At 40.4% G+C, this 21611-nt stretch overlaps 1 protein-coding gene and 1 long non-coding RNA gene across 2 annotated transcripts in view; both read right to left on the reverse strand.

Moving 5' to 3' along the window:
• LOC124220724 (uncharacterized) overlaps window positions 1-2960 on the reverse strand; it is a 330320-nt gene extending 327360 nt beyond the window's left edge. The window contains exon 1 of the long non-coding RNA XR_006883657.2: window positions 2902-2960. This is a non-coding gene — a long non-coding RNA (uncharacterized lncRNA). The remainder of the gene's footprint in view (window positions 1-2901) is intronic.
• A 13421-nt stretch (window positions 2961-16381) lies between these two features.
• LOC138191406 (uncharacterized) lies at window positions 16382-17152 on the reverse strand. The gene has a single exon (XM_069138159.1). It carries the CDS (start codon window positions 17150-17152, stop codon window positions 16382-16384), a length of 771 nt encoding a protein of 256 aa, XP_068994260.1.
• Window positions 17153-21611: the final 4459 nt, after the last annotated feature.

The following is a 21611-nucleotide window of genomic DNA, read 5'->3' on the forward strand; positions in this document are numbered from 1 at the left end:
CCTGAGTCTAGTTATTTTTCCATTTTCATCTCTTTTTATTTGAAATACCCACCTGAGCTCTATTGGCTCTTTTCCAGGTGGCAAGTTGACCAAAGAAAAAGCTTCATTTTCTTCAAAGCATTTCATTTCATTTTTCATTGACTTGTACCATTCTTCTTTTAGTTCTGAGTCCATTGCTTCTTCCCAACTTTTTGGTTCTACAATGTTTTCTTCACTAAACTGATTTTTCTTCTTCCTTTTTGTGCTTGTGACTACGTAGTCCTTAAATTTCTCTGGTAACTTCTTCTCTCTCACTGGCCTTGCCTTGGGTGTTGCTTGCAATTCTGAGACTGTTGCTCCCTCATTGCCATCATCATTTATATTTGAATTTGAAATAGATTCGTCAATTGATATGTCAATTGAATCTGTGTTTGACATGTTTTCTTCCAGTACCTCTCTATCTCTTTCAGACTCATTGGTGTTGTTCTCGTGCTCTTCATCTATAGGTAAGTACACTGTTTCTTGCTCCTTGTTTTCTTGTTTTTCACTTTGATCAGTTTGTTCATTCTCTCCTTTGAAATACATCTTATTTTCATCGAATACAACTTCTCTGCTAATGGTCATCTTTTTAGTAGTTGGATGTATCAACCTATAACCCTTTTGGTGTTCAGCGTAACCAACGAACATTTTCTTTGTTGACTTTACATCCCATTTCTTTCTTTTTTCTTTAGGAACTAGAGTCATTGCAACACACCCAAACACTTTCAAGTGTCTCAAGTCTGGTTTTCTGCCAGTCCAGACTTCGAATGGTGTTTTGTCATCCAATGACTTCGATGGTGATCTATTGATCAAATAATTCGCTGTGTTCGATGCTTCAGTCCACAACCACTTTGGAGCATTTGCTTCGTGTAAAATTGTTCTTCCTTTTTCAATGATGGTTCTGTTCTTCCTTTCCGCTATACCGTTTTGCTGAGGTGTGTATGGACATGATGATTCCCAGATGATGCCTTTTGTTTTGAGATATGCTTGAACTTTGTCATCCTTGTACTCTAAGGCGTTGTCTGTTCTTAATTTCTTGATTCTTCTGTTTAACTGATTTTTTACTTTTTCAATGTATTCTTGTAAGAACTTGAAATAATCTGACTTGGCCTTGAGAAAATAAACACTTGTAAACCTGCTATGATCATCTGTAAAAGTAAGCATGTATCTCGCACCACCTAGTGAATTTACCTCCATGGGTCCACACATATCTGAGTGAATCAAGTCCAACAGCTCGCCTGCACGTTCACTCTCCTTAGGAAATGGTAATCTTGCGTGTTTGCCTTTTAAACAGCTTTCACATGGTGAGTCATCTGTGCTGTTTACCTCATAGCCTGTAGCTTGCTTGCTAAGTTTTACCATATCTTGCCTATTGAGGTGTGCCAGCCTTCTGTGCCATAGTTTTACAACGTGTACTGGAGTTTTCTTTTCTGCTCTTGCAATGTTAGCACTTTCAGTGTCACTTCTTATGATCTTCCACATGGATCTTACTTTTATAGCTGTAGCTATTACTTTCTTTGTTTTCTTGTTGACGATATCACACTTGTCTTCATCAAACAACGACAAGAATCCAGCAGTGGTGAGTATGTGAACTGAAACTATATTTGATTTTACCGCTGGGACATATAAAACAGTCTGGAGTACTACTCGCTTTTGAACTCCTTTGAATGTGAATGTTATCTCTGCTGTACCTTTACCTGTAGCTTCTATCAAGTCATCATTCGCCATTCTTACTTTTACTGGTTTTATATCTTGGTAATTTTGAAGAATGTTTTTGTTTGCAGTCATGTGTTGTGTTGCTCCAGAGTCTAAGTACCAGTCATCATCATTGTGCTTTATTTTTGAATCATGTGCTATCCAAACTATCGCTTCTTCTTCTGCTTGAGCCAAATTGCTCTTCTCTTCTTTCTTATTCCCGCATTCTTTGGCGTAATGACCATACACGTTACAGTTGAAGCATCTGACTCCTTTCTTTTTGTTCTTGTTAAATTTATTCTTTGGATTGAATTGCTTCTTATGTTTTGCGATGAATACTGACTCTGTGTCTTTGCTTGCACTATTAGTTTTCTTTACATCTTGTAAAATCTTGGCTTCTACTACTTCACCTGTTAGCTTTACTCCTGAGCTTTCTAATCCCATAATCATGGGTTCGTATTTTTCTGGTAGACCTGCTAGTAAGAGTGCTCCAATCCACTCGCTGTCTACTTTGAAGCCTAATTTCTCTAATCTTTGCGCTGTAGAGAATATTTTATGTGTGTAGTCCTCTGTTGTTGAGCAGTTATCTAACTTAATGCTTAACAATTCTCTCAGGAGACCTATTTTCCTGGTCATACCTGCACCTTCATACACACTCTTCAACTTTTCCCACACTGCTTTTGGAGTTTTTAACATATTTATATGTGTGTATGCTTTTGTATCTATTGATCTGACTATCCTAGACATAGCCCTATCCATTTTTAGGGTGTCTCTTGTATATTTTTCATCTTCTAGCACACAGCCCCAAAGATCTTGGTCTTTCAGATACAACTCCATGGCAAAAGACCAGTTTTGATAGTCATCGGAGCTCTTCAACTTTTCGATACCGATCACACTTGACAATTCATCTGTCATCTTTACTTTGGTTTTGTGTGATTTTCCTGCCTGTTCAGTATTATTTTACGCTGTACTACAGCACTCCTCGGTATACCGAAACGGTAAAAAAAAAAACGCTACCTCTTTGCTGTTGTGCGCCACGCCACGTGTCACTTTGAGGTTAGCTTTTTGCTTGCTTTGTATGCCGGAGCAAAAAACTTTAACTGAACCTCTTTGACTTTAAATATTACTTTTACCTGTACCTTCCGCAACTGATTAATAACATACTGACCTTCGTGTCAAGCCCATAACCTGAAGGTAATTAATAGGTTTAGGTAGATAGGTAAGCAGGTAAGTAAGAGCACACAAGGTTAGCGTACGACTAAGTTTTATAAGGTATAGGAAGTATGTCAGGTTAAGTTACATAGTGTATGTATATATATATGTACATGAGTATCAAGTGTAGTGGTATTATATGTATGATACTATATTTTATCCCAACACTATTGAATGCCGCAAATAAATCAAGCGCCGTAGTATGCCTCAAGAATGTAGAGGTCCAGTACCTCGTCGCAGATTCATTTTTTCCCTCATCCCAGAAGCGGACAACGATATCCATTTGCTCTATTTGACATACTTTATTGAGACTTTCATCAAACAAGATTACGATATTGGTCGATTTTTGAATAAGCTGATTGAGCTCGTTTTGGAAATAATTTGTTATACCGTACGTAATCATATACGCTGCTTTCGTCTTGCTTAACTGCATTTTTTGTGCGACTTCGCTGTCGGAAAATACGACTTTCATCAACAAAGTACTGCTTGCGATATTTCTGTGAGACTTGTGACACATGACTGCATGCAGGCACTATAAGACCTCTGGCTCTGTAGTCCGATCATTCGTAATAAAGCGTTTGATTCCCTGCGATTTCGGAAGATGCATATTAGAAAAACATATTTTGCTTTCGCAATTTTCGTCACTTAGAGTCGCTGGAGATTCCGCGTAGTTTTTGTAGAGTCAACTATCTGTGATGGCACATTATTGACCGCGTTGAGAGAGTTCAATACAGGTATCGTGTTCCTGGATCCATTTACGATAATACTATGGTTGGCTAATACCGGAAAGCTCGCCGTGACTTGACTCTTTGCAATTTCTTTGTGTTTTTTACCATTCATGTGACTTGTCAAGGCCTTCCGACCATGTTGCTCAGAGAGAATGTTAAACTACATATAGAACATCGCGCAGAAAATTTGTTGGTCCATGTTTGGTTAAAGCAGCATTTCTTAGTATTAGTAGATATCGTACCGTACGTTCCTTCATACATTGACAAAGCCCTGAAAGAATAATTTGGCTAGTAACAATGATAAAAAAACGACTGATACTCTGGAAAAAGTGTTATATTCCATTTAATTGAAAGCAAAATAATAACCGTTGGTAGAAATCACGTGAATAGGTGCACGTGTACCCGCCGCCACAGAGTATAGACTTAACTGAACAAGTTTTATGTGCCCGCTGAATCCAACTATTGGGGTACTTTGAGCGAGCTTAGTACCCCAACCGCCGGGAGCGCTCGCGGCGTTCCGTATCCGCTGCACGCACACATGCACCACTATACATAGGACCGCTATACATACGAGCAGGTGGCGACGTCAAGCGTTCATTTAGAGAACTAAATTGTCGGCTTCGACATGAACAGAGGACTTGTGCTTCCATGTAAGTCTATATTCTTCGCCGCCGCGCTGTTGCCATAGTTATGCTTGACACCTAGCGGCAGCAAATCAGGTCTCGCCCCACCGATGAACAATTCCATTTTTGACGCATGCAACCGAGAGGTGGCGATAATCAAGGAAGAAATAGGTGAAGAAGACAAACCGATATTCAGAAAAAATTACCGAACGTTAACAGGCTGCGAGGCATGGGAAAGCTTACACGGAATAAAAAAGCGTTATCTCAATATTGAAAAAAAAAAGTTGAGCAGTAGGAAAAGATCCAGTTAAATTTTGAAAATCCCTGACTTTTCTCTGACATCCCAGAACCATAAAATCCCCTGACAATTCCCGGATTTCCAGATTTACCTGACCGCTGGACACCCTGACATTGGCGATCTGCATTACCTTCAAAACGCTGCACGCGTTGCCTACAATACGGCGTTACGGAGGAAAGTATAATTCATGCTGGATAATTGGTATTCATGGTTTTCAACGTTTTGCAGTCTCTGGTTTCATGGATTATTGCAGCAGTGCAAATATCGTTACATTATATCGGTTATACATGTATCTATGGTTTTACAGTCTTCCATACTCCAGGCTGTATAGTATAGCGTGAGTTGCTTATAGTGTAGCTCTCAGCTCCGAATGCGCAAATGGCATTGTCGAGTGTTATATAATAATTGGATGTAATAATGTTAGTTAATTATGTTCTTATTATGACAATGATATAATGAATAACGTATAATAATAGTCTAGCTCTTTGTAGTGCGAAGATCTCGTAATATGGTTTTTGAGCCTTGGTTAGTGAATTTCATAGTTATTTCTATCTAAGGATATTCCAAATAGTTAGACAGTTGTTTTAATACCTTATGGTTACAAGATTCTCGTAAGAAATAACTGTTGGGATATTTCGGATGAGAAGGAAAAGGTTTCCGTATCAATTAGTTGACGATAATGTTTGGATGAAACTCGATAATAAACTTTATTGATTCATAAACAAACAACGTGGTTACTCGCTCTCCTTTTCCGGAAGACTAAAAAAAACTGTACGCACATCCGTGCACACCAGCGCTCCTCTCGTCAACCATACACACTGCACCTCCCTTACAGCGCACGCAGGCGCGGGAGATACGAGTTTGATAAACTCACTTTTGCAACACACTCACCGTTTGAGAACTCGTTATTGTTAACAGACTAGACAACAACTGAAATTGCTTTCTCGGCAACGCTTTAGTAAATATATCGGGTCTTTGGCCCTCAGTAGGAACATATTTCACTTCGATGTCTCGACTAGCCACTTTCTCACGTACATAATGAAACTTAATGTCTATGTGTTTTGGGCGCTTATGGTATTCTGGATTTTTCGCAAGCTTAATCGCGCTTTGATTGTCGATCCAGATTACCGTCGGTTTACTATTTTGCACACCGAGCTCCTCGAATAATTTCCTTAGCCAGACAGCCTCACGTGCAGCAGCTGTCGCAGCCACGTACTTCTACTCCGTGGTGCTAAGCGTTACAATTTTCTGCCGCTGGCTCGACCACGAAACTAACCCGTTTGCGAACATAAACGCGTACCCAGTCGTCGATCGACGCGTTTCTATTTCGCCCGCAAAATCAGCATCACAATACCCGATTAGCTCTGATTCATTTCCGCCACTCTTGTAAAGTATACCTCGTCCCCGTGTACCAACTAGATAAGCGAAGATTCTCTTTGTAGCCATCCAGTGCGCGCGACTATGTTTATTCAGGTACTTCGAGACTAGATTAATCGCAAACGCGATACCGGGACGAGATACAACCGCTAAAAACATTAGCGACCCGACCGCTTCTCGATACGGCACATCCTCACACTCGTTTTCATGCTCTACCGGATACAACGTGACATTACGATCAGCAGGCACACACACACTTTTCGCATCCAGCATACCAAACTTTTCTTACAGTTTTTCAGCATATTCGGACTGGTGCACGAACATCAATTTCTTAACACGATTTCGTTCGATCTGCAAGCCTACGAATCGTGACTGTCACCGATTATTATCTTAAACGCACTCTTTAAGTAGCCTAGCACGACACCGAGCACTTGATTCGTTTTCGCAGCCACGAGGCCATCGTCGACAAACAATGCCAGGAAGACATTCTCATTCTCGACGCACCCCTCAAATATGCACTGATCCGCACTACCCTGGGAGAAACCGAATTTCTTTAAAAATTCAGTAAACTTGAAGTTCCAGCACCTGGGTGCCTGTTTTAATCCGTAGAGCGACTTGTTTAATTTACACACATATTCGCCACGCCCTTCCGCACTTCCTTCAACGATAAGGCCCTCGAAAATTTTCATAAAAATGTCCTCTTCGAGTTCGCCGTAGAGAAAGGCCGTGCAGACGTCGAACTGTGCCAGCTCGTAATCCTCTTGCGTCGTCTTTGCCAGAAATGCCCGAAGAGAGTCATAACGGATGACGGGCGCGAACGTCTCATTGTAATCTACACCCTCTCGCTGCAAAAAACCTCGGGCGCACAGACGCGCCTTGTATCGACACTCACCCGTTGCTGACCCCTGAACGACCTTGAACACCCATTTTGAGTCTATCAATTTATTGTTTGACTTCTTGTCGACCACGGTCCAAGTTCGGTTTTCATCGTGAGCGAGCAGCTCCTGATCAATGGCCTGCGACCATTTTGCTCCGTCCGGTCCGTTTACAGCCTTTCGGAATGTTGTAGGTGCCTTGCACTCTGTAAAATCAATGTCGTATAGATCCTGTTAGGCGGTCGAATCAGTCTCCGATCCCTGAGTTGACGTCCGACAGGTTCTCCACAATCCTCGGCCTCTGCTTCCTCGTTCGGCTGTTCGTTGCGTTGACCCTCTTGCTGCCCGTCGCACTCAGCTTCCACGTCCGATCCATCAGACGCCTCGTTTTCTTTACTGAATTTCAGCGACTCTTCTTCGGACTCGCCCAAGCTCGTACTCTCGTCTGTGAAAGTTTCGTTAAACACGACATCGCGAGACACAACTATTGATTTCTTCTTCAGATCGTACAATCGATAGTTCGAGGATTCGTCCTGGTATCCAACCAGTACCAACTTTTTTGCCTTGTCGTCGAGCTTCTTGCGAGATTGTTTCGGGATATGCGCATACGCAATCGACCCGAAAACTCGTACGTGTCCCAGCTCTCGCTTCCTTCCGGTCTGTTGAATTAATAGCCTGTTTGGTTGTGCAAATTTGTGTGAGGGATGGATTGGAGGATGATAAAATAGTCGGTTTTATTTATTGAACAAGATGGCTGCGTAACACGCTTTTATTTCGTTTAAGAGTACAGAGACTTGTTCTTGTATAAGCGATCAGAGCGACACTGACACGTCGACCGTGTGCCTTCACGCGGACGCTTCGCTTCTCACGAACGGTTCCGATGTTGCACGAACGCCCATTCACATCAGCGCGTGCGCGCGTTCACATCAGCAAACTCTCGATGCTCGAAAAACATTCATACTAACACGGTCCACTCTTCGAACGCTGTTTTTATATTTTCTCTGCTCGAATGGGTCGTCCTGTTGAGAATATAGGCCGCCGTACTTACGGCTTCAACCCACAGTGCCTTGGGAAAATTCGTCGCCCGAAGCATCGTCCTCGCACTCTCAAAAATCGTACGATTTGCTCTCTCGGCCTTCCCGTTTTGTTCCGGCGTGTGTGGTGCTGAATTTTCCATAACTATCCCTCGTTCTTTCAGGTACGCGGCAAACCTTTTGTTCTTATATTCACCGCCATTGTCCGACCTCACGATCTTCAGCTTTGCACCGAACTTGTTCTCGACCATTTTATCGTAAGCCTTGAATTTTTCGAGCACTTCATTCTTGTGACGAAGAAAGTCCACATGACAAAAATTCGAAGCTTCGTCAATGAAAGTAACGAAATAGCGAGCGCCACCCTGTGAATTCACCTGAATCGGTCCACACACGTCGGTATGCACGCACTCACCCGGCTTCAGTTCTCGCGATCTCGAACTCTCTTTAAACGGCTTTCGGTGTGCTTTTCCAAGCTCACAGGGCTCACAGAAAAATTTTCCGACGTTCTTTAGCTTCACGCCAGTCACACGTTCATTTTTCACCATGTCCTCGAGAGCACGCGCACCAACATGTCCTAAACGCTCATGCCACGTTTTCAGATCGGCCGTCGATACATTTACTTCCATCGACTCTGTCGGTAACACCACGCGAACAAGCATTTGATAAATCGAGTTGCCGAGACCCACACCAGTCATCACTATTTCGTCCTTCAATGTCACTGTTACACTCTCCTCGTCGATCCCGATGAAAAAACCTTTCTTGGCACAGGCTCCCAACGCTAACAGATTTTTCTTCATCTCCGGAACATACAACACTTTCTCGAACCGCACAGAATTCCATCGACCATCGACAAAAGCTTCGAGTTCGATATCGCCCTCTCCCTCGATGGTACACTCGATACATAAACAAACAACGTGGTTACTCGCTCTCCTTTTCCGGAAGACTAAAAAAAACTCTACGCACATCCGTGCACACCATCGCTCCTCTCGTCAACCACACACACTGCACCTCCCTTACAGCGCACGCAGGCGCGGGAGATACGAATTTGATAAACTTACTTCTGCAACAATAACGTCGACTTGCGTTTGCAATAAGAAAAAAAGGTTTATTATAATATCGTATATCTAGAGACATGTGCTTGGGAGCGGCCGTGTTCTCGAACTATCTATTGGAGCCCCGTGCTCAATAACGATAGAGCAAGAGTTGTAATAACGCATGCGCAACTACACATACGTTTACGAGCAACCGTGTGCTCTGAACACTCTCTTCAATAAGTTAGGTGGTTCTTTGGATTCCGTATCTTCTTCTTGTTTTTGTCTAGCTAAATGTAATCTGAGGCTGATTGTCAAAAAAAGTCGAAAATAGCTTCACCGAGTTAATTAATTTTTTTTCAACTCATTATCGAATTTTTTTGCACAAGTTGTAGTTTACATCTTGTTTGATGAAAATATTATAGTGGTCCCCAACTTTTTTGAGTTTGAATCAAATATAAAGAAAAAAAAAAATTTCGAAAATGAGGGAATGACAGATTTGTGAGGGAATGATTTTTAATATGATTTCACAATACTTAAAAATTCTGTAATGCACTAATTATTTTATTTTATAGCAAAAATATAATAATTCAACAATTTTTATTGTAAAACTATAATAATTAAACCCTTAATGTAACAATTTGATTGTCACGAACAAAACACATTGATCTTTAAAAATAATATTAATAATAATTAGTTCAAATCATTTAAATGACAAAGTTTAAGTACTATCATCAGTCTAAAATTTTACTTATGTTTATAACATAGTGAAGACAAGTACATATTTTCATAATAAAGACTTAAGTTGTAGAAAAATAATGAAAGAGAAGAACATACATTGCAATTTCACTAATCTAATATTTATCTATCAGTTTGTGCAAACTAATCGCAGTTAGCTTTAGTTATTTTTACCTTCTTAAAGTTTTCATTTTTTTATCGACTTCTTCATCAAAGTAACAACCTCTACTGAGTATCTTAGGGGGTTGAATTACTTGAAGAGGTCGGGCGAAGCATAAAGTTCTTCATCTTTAACCATCGGCCATTCCCAACATTTCAATTCTTTCTTCATACACCGTACTAAAGCCCCATCATCAGATAATGAAAGAATTTTACCAGGATAGACCTCGTTATTCCATGTTATAAGGACATGATCACCAACTTTATATTCATAGGTACCCTTTTCAGGAGGAATAGTTTCAGAAATTTTTACATCGCTTGGTACTTTAACGTCTTTTCTTTTACGTCGCGTTGATACTGCAAGTTTGTCCTTATTCAATATATCAGAAATTTTGTAATATCCAAGATGAAAATGTTGGCATTTTCCAATGCAGTCAAAACAAGATAAGGTTCTAAATTCAAGCACATTATTCGGAACCACAAATTGTCTGATTTTTTGAGTGCCAGGAAATGTAGAAATATAACTAGATTTTTTTATCAAATTATCAGCTTTATTGATTTCTGCTGTACTTACCTCAATAAGCATTATTGAGGGACATTTTGAACTCAGAACATTTTTAAATACATTTAAATCTGTCACATCTTTTCCTTCAGCCACGGCTTGATCGGCAAACCTCTTTAAGGTGCCACCAACACCATCCGGTGCTTCTTTGCTATGCCCAGGCTCAGAATAATTCCAAGTAAAATTATTTATACCTGGTAAAAAATATTTTAAATGATGAGAAACAATGTGGAAGATAAATTTGTTTTTGTATTGGTCAACTGGGCTGTCCCTCAGAAGGTGTACAGTATGGATGTTCGGTCTATGAATTTCAAGCCAATCGAATATTGGTTCAAGATGAGCCCATACTGTTATTGAGTCATGTCGAATATTATTGGAAAGAGTACAGAAAGATTGTACTTTAACAGTATTATCAGAATTTTTCAAGTATAACACGCCAGTATGCAGCGTGACTTGCTGCCGACCACTACGGAAGTGAACTGCTTGAATTTCTTTTCTGTATTTGCAACAATAATTTTCACTAAAATCAATGTGGATAAGCACTTCATTTGTTGACAAATTTTTTTTTAACTGTGTCATCACTTAAATTGGTACTGATGTGCAATATTTACAGCATGTAGCAAAAATGATTTCAATGTATCTTCTAATACTAAAATTAATTCTTTCAAAGTAACAGTTATTTCCTTCTTCAGAGGCTTATGCACTGTTTTCGTCTTACCATATTTTTCACACGTTGCATTTTCATACATTCATTGTCGATAAATAACAGTTTTAGTAGCTTGCGGAAGGTTGTATTCTACAGCCTTGTCTTTACAATTTATACATTCTCTAAATAAACATTTGGTACAGTAAATATCACATGTTATATCTGATAACAAACTTAGAATGTTATTGTTAGATTAGGTTGGAAAAACGAGTTTTACTTGAAGAATAATTTGTTTAATTTATTGTATAAACGTATTGAAAATATTATAAATCTTTCTCTTCTCAAGCATGCATCTAGACTAGACAAAAAAAAAAAAAACGATGAAAGAAAAATGCGCGTCTCTCTCGACCGCAGCGCTTTGTGCGGTGTGTGCCAGAAATGCACGTCTGTACAGTCGGTAACAGAAACATGCTTAACTTAACTAGCTTTAACACTACCGCCGTTCGAATGTTTCTCGTTCGCCGTTATCATGTTCAACTTATAACATAGATCTCTGAAACGGTCTCGCGGCAGCGCTTTTGTAAATATGTCCGCTCTTTGGTTTTCAGATGGAACGTATTCAACTACGATTTCTTTTTCGTTCGCTTTTTCGCGGATGAAGTGAAAGTGAACATCTGTATGTTTTGTCCTTTTGTGAAAGACTGGGTTTCTGACTAGTTGTATTGCGCTTTGATTATCGACGTAAAGTGTTGTCTCCTTGTCGCAGGGACACCCGATGTCCAACAATAACTTTCTGATCCAGACTAATTCACGAGCAGCTGTTGATTCAGCTATGTACTCGGCCTCTGTCGTGCTTAATGTTACCAGTCTTTGCCGCTGTGATGACCACGTTATGGCTCCGTTTGCAAGGCAGAAAACGTACTTCGTGGTCGACCTTCGCGTTTCTAGGTCCCAGGCGTAGTCGGTGTCCGAAAAACCTATGAGCTTCGCTTCGCTACCGCCGCTTCGGTACTCGATGCCATAATCAACCGTGTTTTTCAAGTACGCGAATATTCTCTTTACCGCTTGCCAATGAGATGAGTTATGTTCATTTATGTTATGTTATGTTCATACCGAATTTCTCGATTATTTTCTTTGTGTACGCGCTTTGACGAATCATAATTTGACCCGTTTCTCTGTTATGTTCGATCTGTAAACCAACAAAAATATTTGACTCTCCGATCGTTATTCTAAAGGTTTCACTTAATCGTCTGATGATTGTCTTAAGGGGGGAGCCTGCTTTAGAGGCTTCAAAAAGTCTATTTTTTTTTTCTGCATAAATGTCTTCCCAAACTATCCAAGAATGTGTCCCTAAAATTTCAGACGAGAATTCGAAATATTTTCGGAGTTACAGAAGAAATAGTGAGCAAGCGTCGAGTAGGTATACGAGCGGTTTTTTGAAGTTTTGAACCAGTTTTTTGAAGAGTCTGAAGGGTAACTCTATGGACCAGGAATCACTGATTAGCATATTAATGCGGTAAGTTCAAGAAAATTACGATTTTTTATATACGAAAACTTTGACGCATGATTTTTCGGTTTTTCATTTTTACGATTTTTCCTAATTGGCGGGAAAGATTGGGAAAAAACTAAACGTCCTTTCGAAACGAGACAAATTGCATTGTACTCGGGATTAAATTTTCTTCTAGTTGAACCTAAAAAACCTTAAGAAAGTTAAGATTAACCCACTTTTTAAACAATGTAAAGTGAATTTTTTTTTTAATTTGCGAAAAATTGTTGAATTTTTCACTTTTTGTTCAATTTTCTTGGATTAACTAGAAGCTATATTATTGAGAAGTAAAAATTTTTTTGGGTTCTTTGTTTCAGATGGAAATTGCGACCTGCACCTTTTCCGCCGCACAACAAATGCACACTCGAGACGCCTCGGTGAAATGCTTGTACCAGGCATAATATGACATATATCTTAATGAAAAAATTTAAGAAGACTGCTGAAATATATAACAATAAAACCTGGCAGTTTCGTTTCAATCGGATATTTCTTTCCTTCTCAAAAAAATCCTTGAAAAAATCGATTTTGTGAAGCCTCTAAAGCAGGCTCCCCCCTTAAGGGTCTCTACATTGTCTGAGGCTACTAGCCTGTCATTGATGAACAGTGCCAGATCCACTTCGTGGGTTTTAACCTTTCCGGTAAACACGCATTTATCTGCTTCGTACTCTTTAAGATTAAATTCACTTAAAAACTTTTTGAATCTTTGATTCCAGCAACGTGGAGCTTGCTTGAGTCCGTAGAGGGATTTCTCCAGCCTACACACGACGTTCTCAGGGTCTTCTTCCAACTTCAGTCCTTCCGGAATTTTCATAAATATTGTTTCTTCCAGCTTTCCATATAAGAAGGCAGTTTGAATGTCGAACTGCATTACTTCGAGATTTTTCGCTGCTATTGTAGCTAACAAGATCCTAAGCCAGTTATACCTCACGACCGGAGAGAATGTTTCCTTGAAATCGATTCCTTCTCGTTGTTGGAAACCTCTCGCGCACAGTCGAGGTTTGAAGCGGTGTGACTTCCCGTCAACGTCTGTCTTCCGTCGAAAAACCCATTTTGAATCAATCAGTTTCATGTCTGGTGTTTTTGTTACGATTTCCCACGTACAATTGTCTTCATGAGCTTTAAATTCTTCATGGATCGCACTTGCCCACTGCGTGGCTTCAGTGCTCTTCGTTGCTTCTTCGTATGTTAACGGGACCAGATATTCGGCCACTTTTGCATCGTGTCTGTACCTTCTCGGGGTTTGAATTATATTTCGATCTCGCAGGACTCTTTGATCTTTGCGTTCTTGCTCGTTCTCTCGTGCGTTACCTTCGTTGCAGTCTTCTTCTCGTTCTCTGATATTGACGTTGTTTTCTTCGTCGTTAATCTCGTGCTCTTCTTCGTCGTTTTGATGTACCTCGTTCCTCGGGAGAAATATTTCATATTTGTCTTCTTTTTCGTTCGCTTCCACCGACGCGACGGCGAGCGAATGTTCTCGTTGAATACGACGTTTCAAACGATGCTGACTTTCTTCTTTTCGGGATCGTATACTCTGTACTTTGTTGTGTCTTCCGTGTATCCGACAAAAAACTTCTTGGCTGCTCGAGCGTTGAATTTTTGGGGGAATTGTTTTGGGGTGTGTACATACGAATCTGTTCCAAAAATTCGGAGTTGTTTTAAGTTTGGTACCTTCCCAGTCCAAGCTTCGTATGGCGTGACAGCTCCCCTCGTCCACACGGTTCGATTTAACACATATACCGCGCAGTTTGTTGCTTCCGCCCATAAAGTCAGTGACAGATTTTTTGCGATGATCATTGTACGGGCACTTTCAACGATCGTTCTGTTGTCACGCTCGGCCTTACCGTTTTGTTCCGGATTGTAGGGTGCTGTTGTTTCTCGTTTAATACCGCACTTTTCAAGGAATTTATCCATCTGCTCGTTATAAAATTCTCGGCCATTATCGATGCGGAGTGTCTTCATTTTTCTTCCGAATTTGTTCTCGATCATTCTTTCGAAAATTTAAAACTTTTCGTATACTTCGGATTTTCGTTTCATAAAGTAGACGTGCCTGTAGCCGGTTGCTTCGTCTTTAAAGGTGAGGAAGTACCTTTATCCTCCGAGCGAGTCTGTCGACATCGGCCCACAGATATCGGAGTGCATCTTTTCCCCCGGATTTATTGTCTTGTCGCGTTCCAATTTCTTGTTAAACGGCAGCCTGTGCGTTTTTCTAAACCGATACGGCTCGCAGAAAACGTCACTTTTGTCTGTGAGTGTCACACCACTCACAAGTCCCTTTTCTGCTAGTTCACAAATTGCGCGCTTCCCGACGTGTCCTAGTCGCTCGTGCTACAAGGTTAAGTTTTCAGTGGCTACATTGGCTTCTTCGCCACTGCCTCGTTTCACAACCTTGAAAAGCATCCGATATATGCCATTGTTTTGCTTCATACCAGTCGCGAGTATTTCGCCATCGCGAGTTACGAGAGCTTGATTATTTTTGAAACTCACGCCGAATCCTTTTTGGGTGTACACTCCGACCAAGAATAGATTCTTTCGTAATTCAGACACGTATAATACGTTTTCGATTCTCGCGTCTAGCCACACTCCGTTGATCAGTTTTTTGATTTCAACCGTGCCTTCACCGGCAATGTTGCAGTTTTGGTTATCGCCGAGCGATACTGTAGAACCCGTGTTATCCGACTTGTAATCGGACAGCCAATCGCGTCGGTAAGTCAGATGGCGCGACGCGCCACTGTCGATCAGCCAGACTTCACTCTGATCGGCATTCATAATTTTCTTCTTTGTCCACAGCACATTCGCGCTTTCCGCACTTTTCGAGTCCGACGCCGCCGAACCGTCCGTTTCCCTCACGAACGCACAATCACGTGTTTTTCGGGCATCTTCACGTGACTTTCGCTTGTTTCGACAGCGACTAGCGAAGCGTCCCATGCCTTGGCATTCGTAACACTGCACTTCTTTCATGTCCCGTTTATTTTTAGTCTTTTTATTTTTAGCACTAGTCGATCCTTTTCCACAACGATTTTTGGCTGTCGCAGCCAGCGCTTCCGATGCTTCTACTTCACCGTTGAGCCTTGTGTCTTCTCTTATGAGCCGTTCCTGGAGGTTGTCCAGCGTTTGCCGTGCAGGATCTACGCTATCCCAGGCTACTTGAAGCGTGCTAGGCCGCGTGGTGAGGCTCGCCAGTATCTTTGCCATTATCGTGCCGTCCGACACATCTTCGCCGATGTCCTTGAGTTGACTGGCCATGTTTGTTACTTTTGCCACATGTTGAACTGCCGTGTCCGATTCACTCATTCGATATGCGTGGAACTTTTGTATTAGTCCCAGCTTATTAGTCGCGGTTTTCTGTTCACGAATTAGGCACAGTTTGTCCCACATTTCTTTCGCAGAAATACATGATACACACACTTGTTGCGTCTCTTCGAGATTCGATACTATTATAAACTTTGCCGTTGCGTTGTCCTTTATGTTTTTCTTCAACGCGGCTGCTTGATCGTTGCCTGCGGCCGGCTCCGTCCTCGTGCCGTCCACGACGTCAAGAATATCATTCATTACGAATAACGCATTTACCTGGGCTTTCCAGCCATGGAAGTTTGTTCCATCTGATGGGAATCGATATTAAATAATGTATTGTGGAACACGTTTTACATATATGCAAAAGTAGATTAGATTTTATTACAAATGAGAAAAAATTGTACAGGAAAAAGAAGTGTGTTTTTATAGTCCAGTAGAGAGCGCGAGTGGTTGGTGTTAAATTGTGGTGTCCATAAGAAGAGTGGGAAAATTTGAATCATACTTTCCAACACTCCCTTTGTGATTTGAATTTTCCTTTTTTTATATTATTATTGTGATGCGAGCATTCTTACTCCCATGCCGTTCGTACAAGTGTCGTGTTTTATGCGAGGTAATGCCTTCGTTAGCGAATCTGCTAGCATTTCTTTCGTTCCAATGAATTTTATTGTTACGTTGCCCTTTTCGATATTTTCTTTGATGAAGTGGTATCTTACGTCGATGTGCTTCGTTCGAGGTTTGTAAGCTGATGTGTGAGCTAGATCAATAGCTCCTCTGTTATCCATGTAGATGAGCGTGGGCTTCGTAATAGAAGCGGGGTCCAATTCTTGTATTAATTTCCGTAGACATAAAGCCTCTGGAACGGCTGCAGCGAGTGACATATACTCTGCTTCGCAGGTTAAGAGTGCGACGATGTGTTGTTTCTTTGAGCTCCATGATATTGCACCTCCTTGAAGAATGAAAACGTAGCCTGTGATAGATTTTCTATCTCCCTCGTCATTGGCCCAATCTGCGTCGCAATATCCAAAGATCTCGTTGTTTCCTTCTTTATTGTATTCTAAGCCAAGCTCCTTTGTCCCTTGCAGGTATCTAAATACTCGTTTGACTGCTTGCCAGTGAATTTTCGTTGCAATATTGTTGTAGGCGCTCAATGTGTATATCGCATAACTAATATCCTGTCTTGTTATTTGACTTAAGTACAGTAAAGCACCAATGGCTTCTTGATATGGGATATTTTCCGTTCCTTTGTCTTGTTCCGTCGAAATGTTATTCAGGATTTTGTTCGTGTCCATCGGGGTACTGACCGGTTTTGATTCTTGCATTCGGAATCTGTTCAGGATATTTTCTAGGTAGGTTTTTTGATTAATTTGTACCTTACCCTTTTTTTGCTCGATATTGGTTCCCAGGCAATACTTTATTTATCCTAGGTCCTTCATTTTGAATTTCCTTTTTAATCCTTCGATTATATTTTTTTTAATGTTTCTTCGTTTGAGAAAATTAGTAGATCGTCTACGTAGACTGCGATGATTATTATCTTGTCTTCTTGTTTCGAATAATAAACGCATTGATCTGCCCTTGATTTGTTGAGATTTAGACTTTTTAGTACGGAGTCCAATTTTTCGTTCCACGATCGGCTTCCTTGTTTTAATCCATAAATTGCCTTTTGTAGTTTACAGACCTGTTTTTCGTTTTCTATATATGGCTCTGGTTGCCGAATATAAATTTCTTCTTCTAGATCTCCGTGAAGAAAAGCGGTTTCAACGTCTAAATGATTAACTTCGAGGTTATTTCTCGCAGTAAGTGCCAAGAGGTAGCGTATAGTGCTGTGTCTGACTAGAGGCGAGTATGTGTTGTTGTAGTCTATTCCTTCGATTTGGGCAAAACCTCTTGCTACCAGTCTTGCCTTGAATTTTTCTGGTAATCCTTCACTGTTTTTCTTTATTTCAAACACCCAGTTTGTGTCAATTGGTCTCTTTTCTTTGGGTAGATCCACCAAATTCCATGCTTGATTTTTATTTAGTGAATCAATTTCTGAATCCATGGCCTTTTTTCAATTTTCTTCATTGGCTCCAGTCAAGGCTTCTTTCCAAGTAATCGGCTCTGATTCTTGAATGACTAGATACGATACATAGTCATCGAATTTTCTCGGTATGGTTTTTCTCGTAGAACGTCTTGGCGTTGTGATATTATACAAAAACAAAAAGGATATTAAATTTTAGGGATATGGATCCCTAAATCTGTGTACATCTACCTACATATATCTATACTAACAAAACAGAAACACCAGGCGCATTACTACACATAATGGTTTAAAGCTATTTTCGCTCGAACGTTTTTCCGACCTATAGTCAGCTCCCTACCAGTACAATTCCTCCAGTGCAAAATTACAATTGTCTTGGCAACTTATCTTGACCACCTGCTTTATCGATTGTTGGCTCTTTCCCTTAAACTCCAGGGAATCTCGGGTGGTGAGTTGGCGGAGAATTAATTTTTGGACTCGTCAGGTGGTCAAATCGATCGGGATATGCCGACGGCATACAGTCCACGTTGGCCTCCCTTCCTCCCTCTTAAGTTGTTATGGATTGTCACCCAACTGGTCTCATCAACGTTCCCGGAGAGAAAGAGAAAAAGATCCCGTTGTCACCGAAGATCTTCCCCCTTTCGCTGGCCAAGCGAGTACCGCGACCGTATCGGCAATTAACGCCACTGGGCGCCGCGTCACCTGTCTCCTCTCATATGACATTTTAGTGGCCTAATAAGGCCGCGAATATTCAAATTCCGCATCGCCACTTACATTTCCCTCTTTCTGTGCTGGGCGAACTTTTCGACCGGCGCTGAATTATTTATTACATTCGCGAAAATAAACCTTCGCCCAATACCTTCTGATATTCGTTACTCATCTTTTCTAAGCCGTGTTACTCTTGCGCCTGGTATATTACACCCCACATTCAATCTCATATTACAATAATAAAGTCATCTTAAACTACTTAACTATATTACAATCATCTTAAATAACTACCTAAATATATTACCAATCTTTTCTGAGTCATATTACTCTCGTCCCTGGCGCTGTACACACGCCTCATTCATTCTTATATTACCATGATAAAGTCATCTTACCTAACTACCTAATTCTAATACAGTCATCTTAAATACATACCTAATGATATGACAATCATCTTAAATAACTATCCAATTATATTACAGGAGAATTTCGACAGACAACTTCGCCTCCCGCCTATCCAAAATTTGTTCATGCCTCCTCGTCGGACCCAGCAGCAGCAACGACAGGCTCATAGTATTTTCGTAGATTAAAGCGATTGTATGTACCAACCTCAGCAAGATCTCTCTTACGATCACCCAGAACGAATGCATTTTGCCCGGATATTCGGAGAATTTCGTACGGCCCTTCGAAGAGATGGAAATATTTTTTTATTACTTTATCGAATGCGTTCGAGAGATGCCTCACTCGCAACAACACCTTATCGCCAATAGATAACTCAATATTTGAAGCATGTTTTTGACCTCTCTTACGATTCTCGAAACTCTTTTGAATATTCGCGCGCGCTAACGATATCATATACTCGTGAGACAGGGCATGCGTTGGGGGGTAGCTGATAATTCTATGAATCTCCTCCTGGATAGGCTTCCCAAAATGTAGTTCTAATGGGGAGAATTTAGTGCTCTGGTGTACCGTCACCTTTAAAATCCTTTCTATATCTGGTATACTCGTATATTCGACCCGTTTCGTATGCCTAACGGCGCATAACGTTCGAAACAACCTCCCCAATTCGCGCACAACCCTCTCCGTGGGATTTGACTGTGGATGCCGAATCGAGCTATATAAGACTTTAATTTGATTCGCTTCTAGTTCTGCCTTCCAGAGGTGGGAGGTAAATTGCGTACCATGGTCAGAGAGAATTCTTTCGTGTTTGCCGAACTTCAGTATAAACTGGGTGAAAATTTTCTTTAGCGTAGTTCTCACGGTCGCGTTTCTCATCGGATATAAGGTAACGAGCTTCGAAAATACATCCAGCATCACGAAAGTATACTGCATACCCCCTCGAGCCCTCGAGAGAGGTCCATAAAAATCCACCGTTACTAAGTCTTTAGGCTTCTCTGACGTTACACAACCGTATTCCCCCTCCATTGATATCGATAGATACTTCACCCTCTGACGCAGATCACAACTTGTTACAAATTTCTTTACTTGAGCAGCTAATCCCCTCCAATAATAGAATTTCTTTAAATGACTCTGAGTCTTATAGACTCCCGGATGACCGAGTTTTATATGTATAGCTTCAATTCATGATTTTCGGAGAATATCCGGGATTACGATTTTCCAATCGCCGATTTTTTCTTGGTGAAAAAGGATATTGTTATGTAGAAGATATTGGGACGGTCCGTCAGGATCATTCCGCCACTCATCAATCGTTTCCTTTATATTCAGATCCTCATTTTGTAACCTCCCTAGTTCCTTGAAACTTTGATGAACGTTACAATCGTAGTCTAAGAGAGCTATGGTCCAAAATGTAGGATCCTCAATGCCATTTTCTACCGGAAGAAAACATCGATGCAAGGCGGAAATAATTAACCTTTCTGACACCTCCTCTTCGAATTTTTCTCTCGGATTTCGGCTGAAAAAATCGGCTACTATGTTATCAATTCCATGACAATGCTCAACTACGAAATCATATTGCTGCAAGAGCAATGTCCATCTCGTTAATCTCGAATTTTGAAATACGGCTTTATTTAGAAACGTTAAACATTGGTGATCCGTCACAATTACAAAGCTAATACCCAGTAGGTACACTCAGAATTTTCCTATAGAATATTGGGATCCGTGGGAGAGGCGTGGCTTAAGTTTTAGCCGCCTGGTGGTTAAAAAATGAACTAGTGATTGTAGGACTCTGGAGTCAGCTGTTGCATGCAAGCAAACGTGTGACAATTAATCATAAAGTTATTAAAAATTAAAAATGCGTGTAAGCATACAAGAAATTTGTAAATTTGCTTCAGCTACACCTACAAGTAGAAATTTTACTAGTGGAGAAAACATTATTGATGGTGATCATTTATTGAACTGCGGTACAGTAAATCATAGTGATGATAGTCATGTTTATCATATCCTCGCGTTTTGTTTACAACATTGTTTAAAAACTGAACCTCATGAAATAAATGGTGAAATTTCGAAAGACGGAAAAATAATTGGCATGGAATGCTCATGTAAAGCTGGATTAGGAAGTACCTGTAAACATATTGTAGCAGTACTTTTATTTTGTAACCGGTAATTATTATATTTGATATTTTTCACTTGATTAATCAACTTTCAAATTATTAAATAATTATGGAATTATTGACTTTATTCTTTTATACTTACAGAAATAATTTGGAAGAATTCAAAGATATAACATGTACTGATAAAAAATGTGTTTGGAGTGCACCTCATAAATCCGCTCTAGAGAAATATGAGATGAAGCCTTTACTTGAACACAAATGTTTTGAAGAGAAACAAAAAAAAGAGGAAGAAAAAATTAAAACAAAAAAAAAACGTAAGTCAGATGGTGCTCAAGCCAACACGTCACCTGGAGACAATACTCAACCTGTAGCTACCACATCATCTACTACTACTGATCCTCCACTATGTTTAAACAATGGTTTAACTGAATTAGACGAAGCAGAATATGATGAATTTCTTAGAATTATGGTGGAAGATAATCCTCAGTCTGCGTTAGCAAAGCATATGTAAATAATTTTTGCTTTAATTAATTTCAATTAATTTTT

This window comes from Neodiprion pinetum, chromosome 1 (assembly GCF_021155775.2).
Source record: "Neodiprion pinetum isolate iyNeoPine1 chromosome 1, iyNeoPine1.2, whole genome shotgun sequence".
In the NCBI taxonomy this organism is placed as follows: Eukaryota; Metazoa; Arthropoda; class Insecta; order Hymenoptera; family Diprionidae; genus Neodiprion; species Neodiprion pinetum.

Excerpts from the sequence above, each read along its gene's own strand:
- LOC138191406 (XM_069138159.1), bottom strand. The coding sequence starts at position 17,152 with ATGCAAGAATCAAAACCGGTCAGTACCCCGATGGACACGAACAAAATC.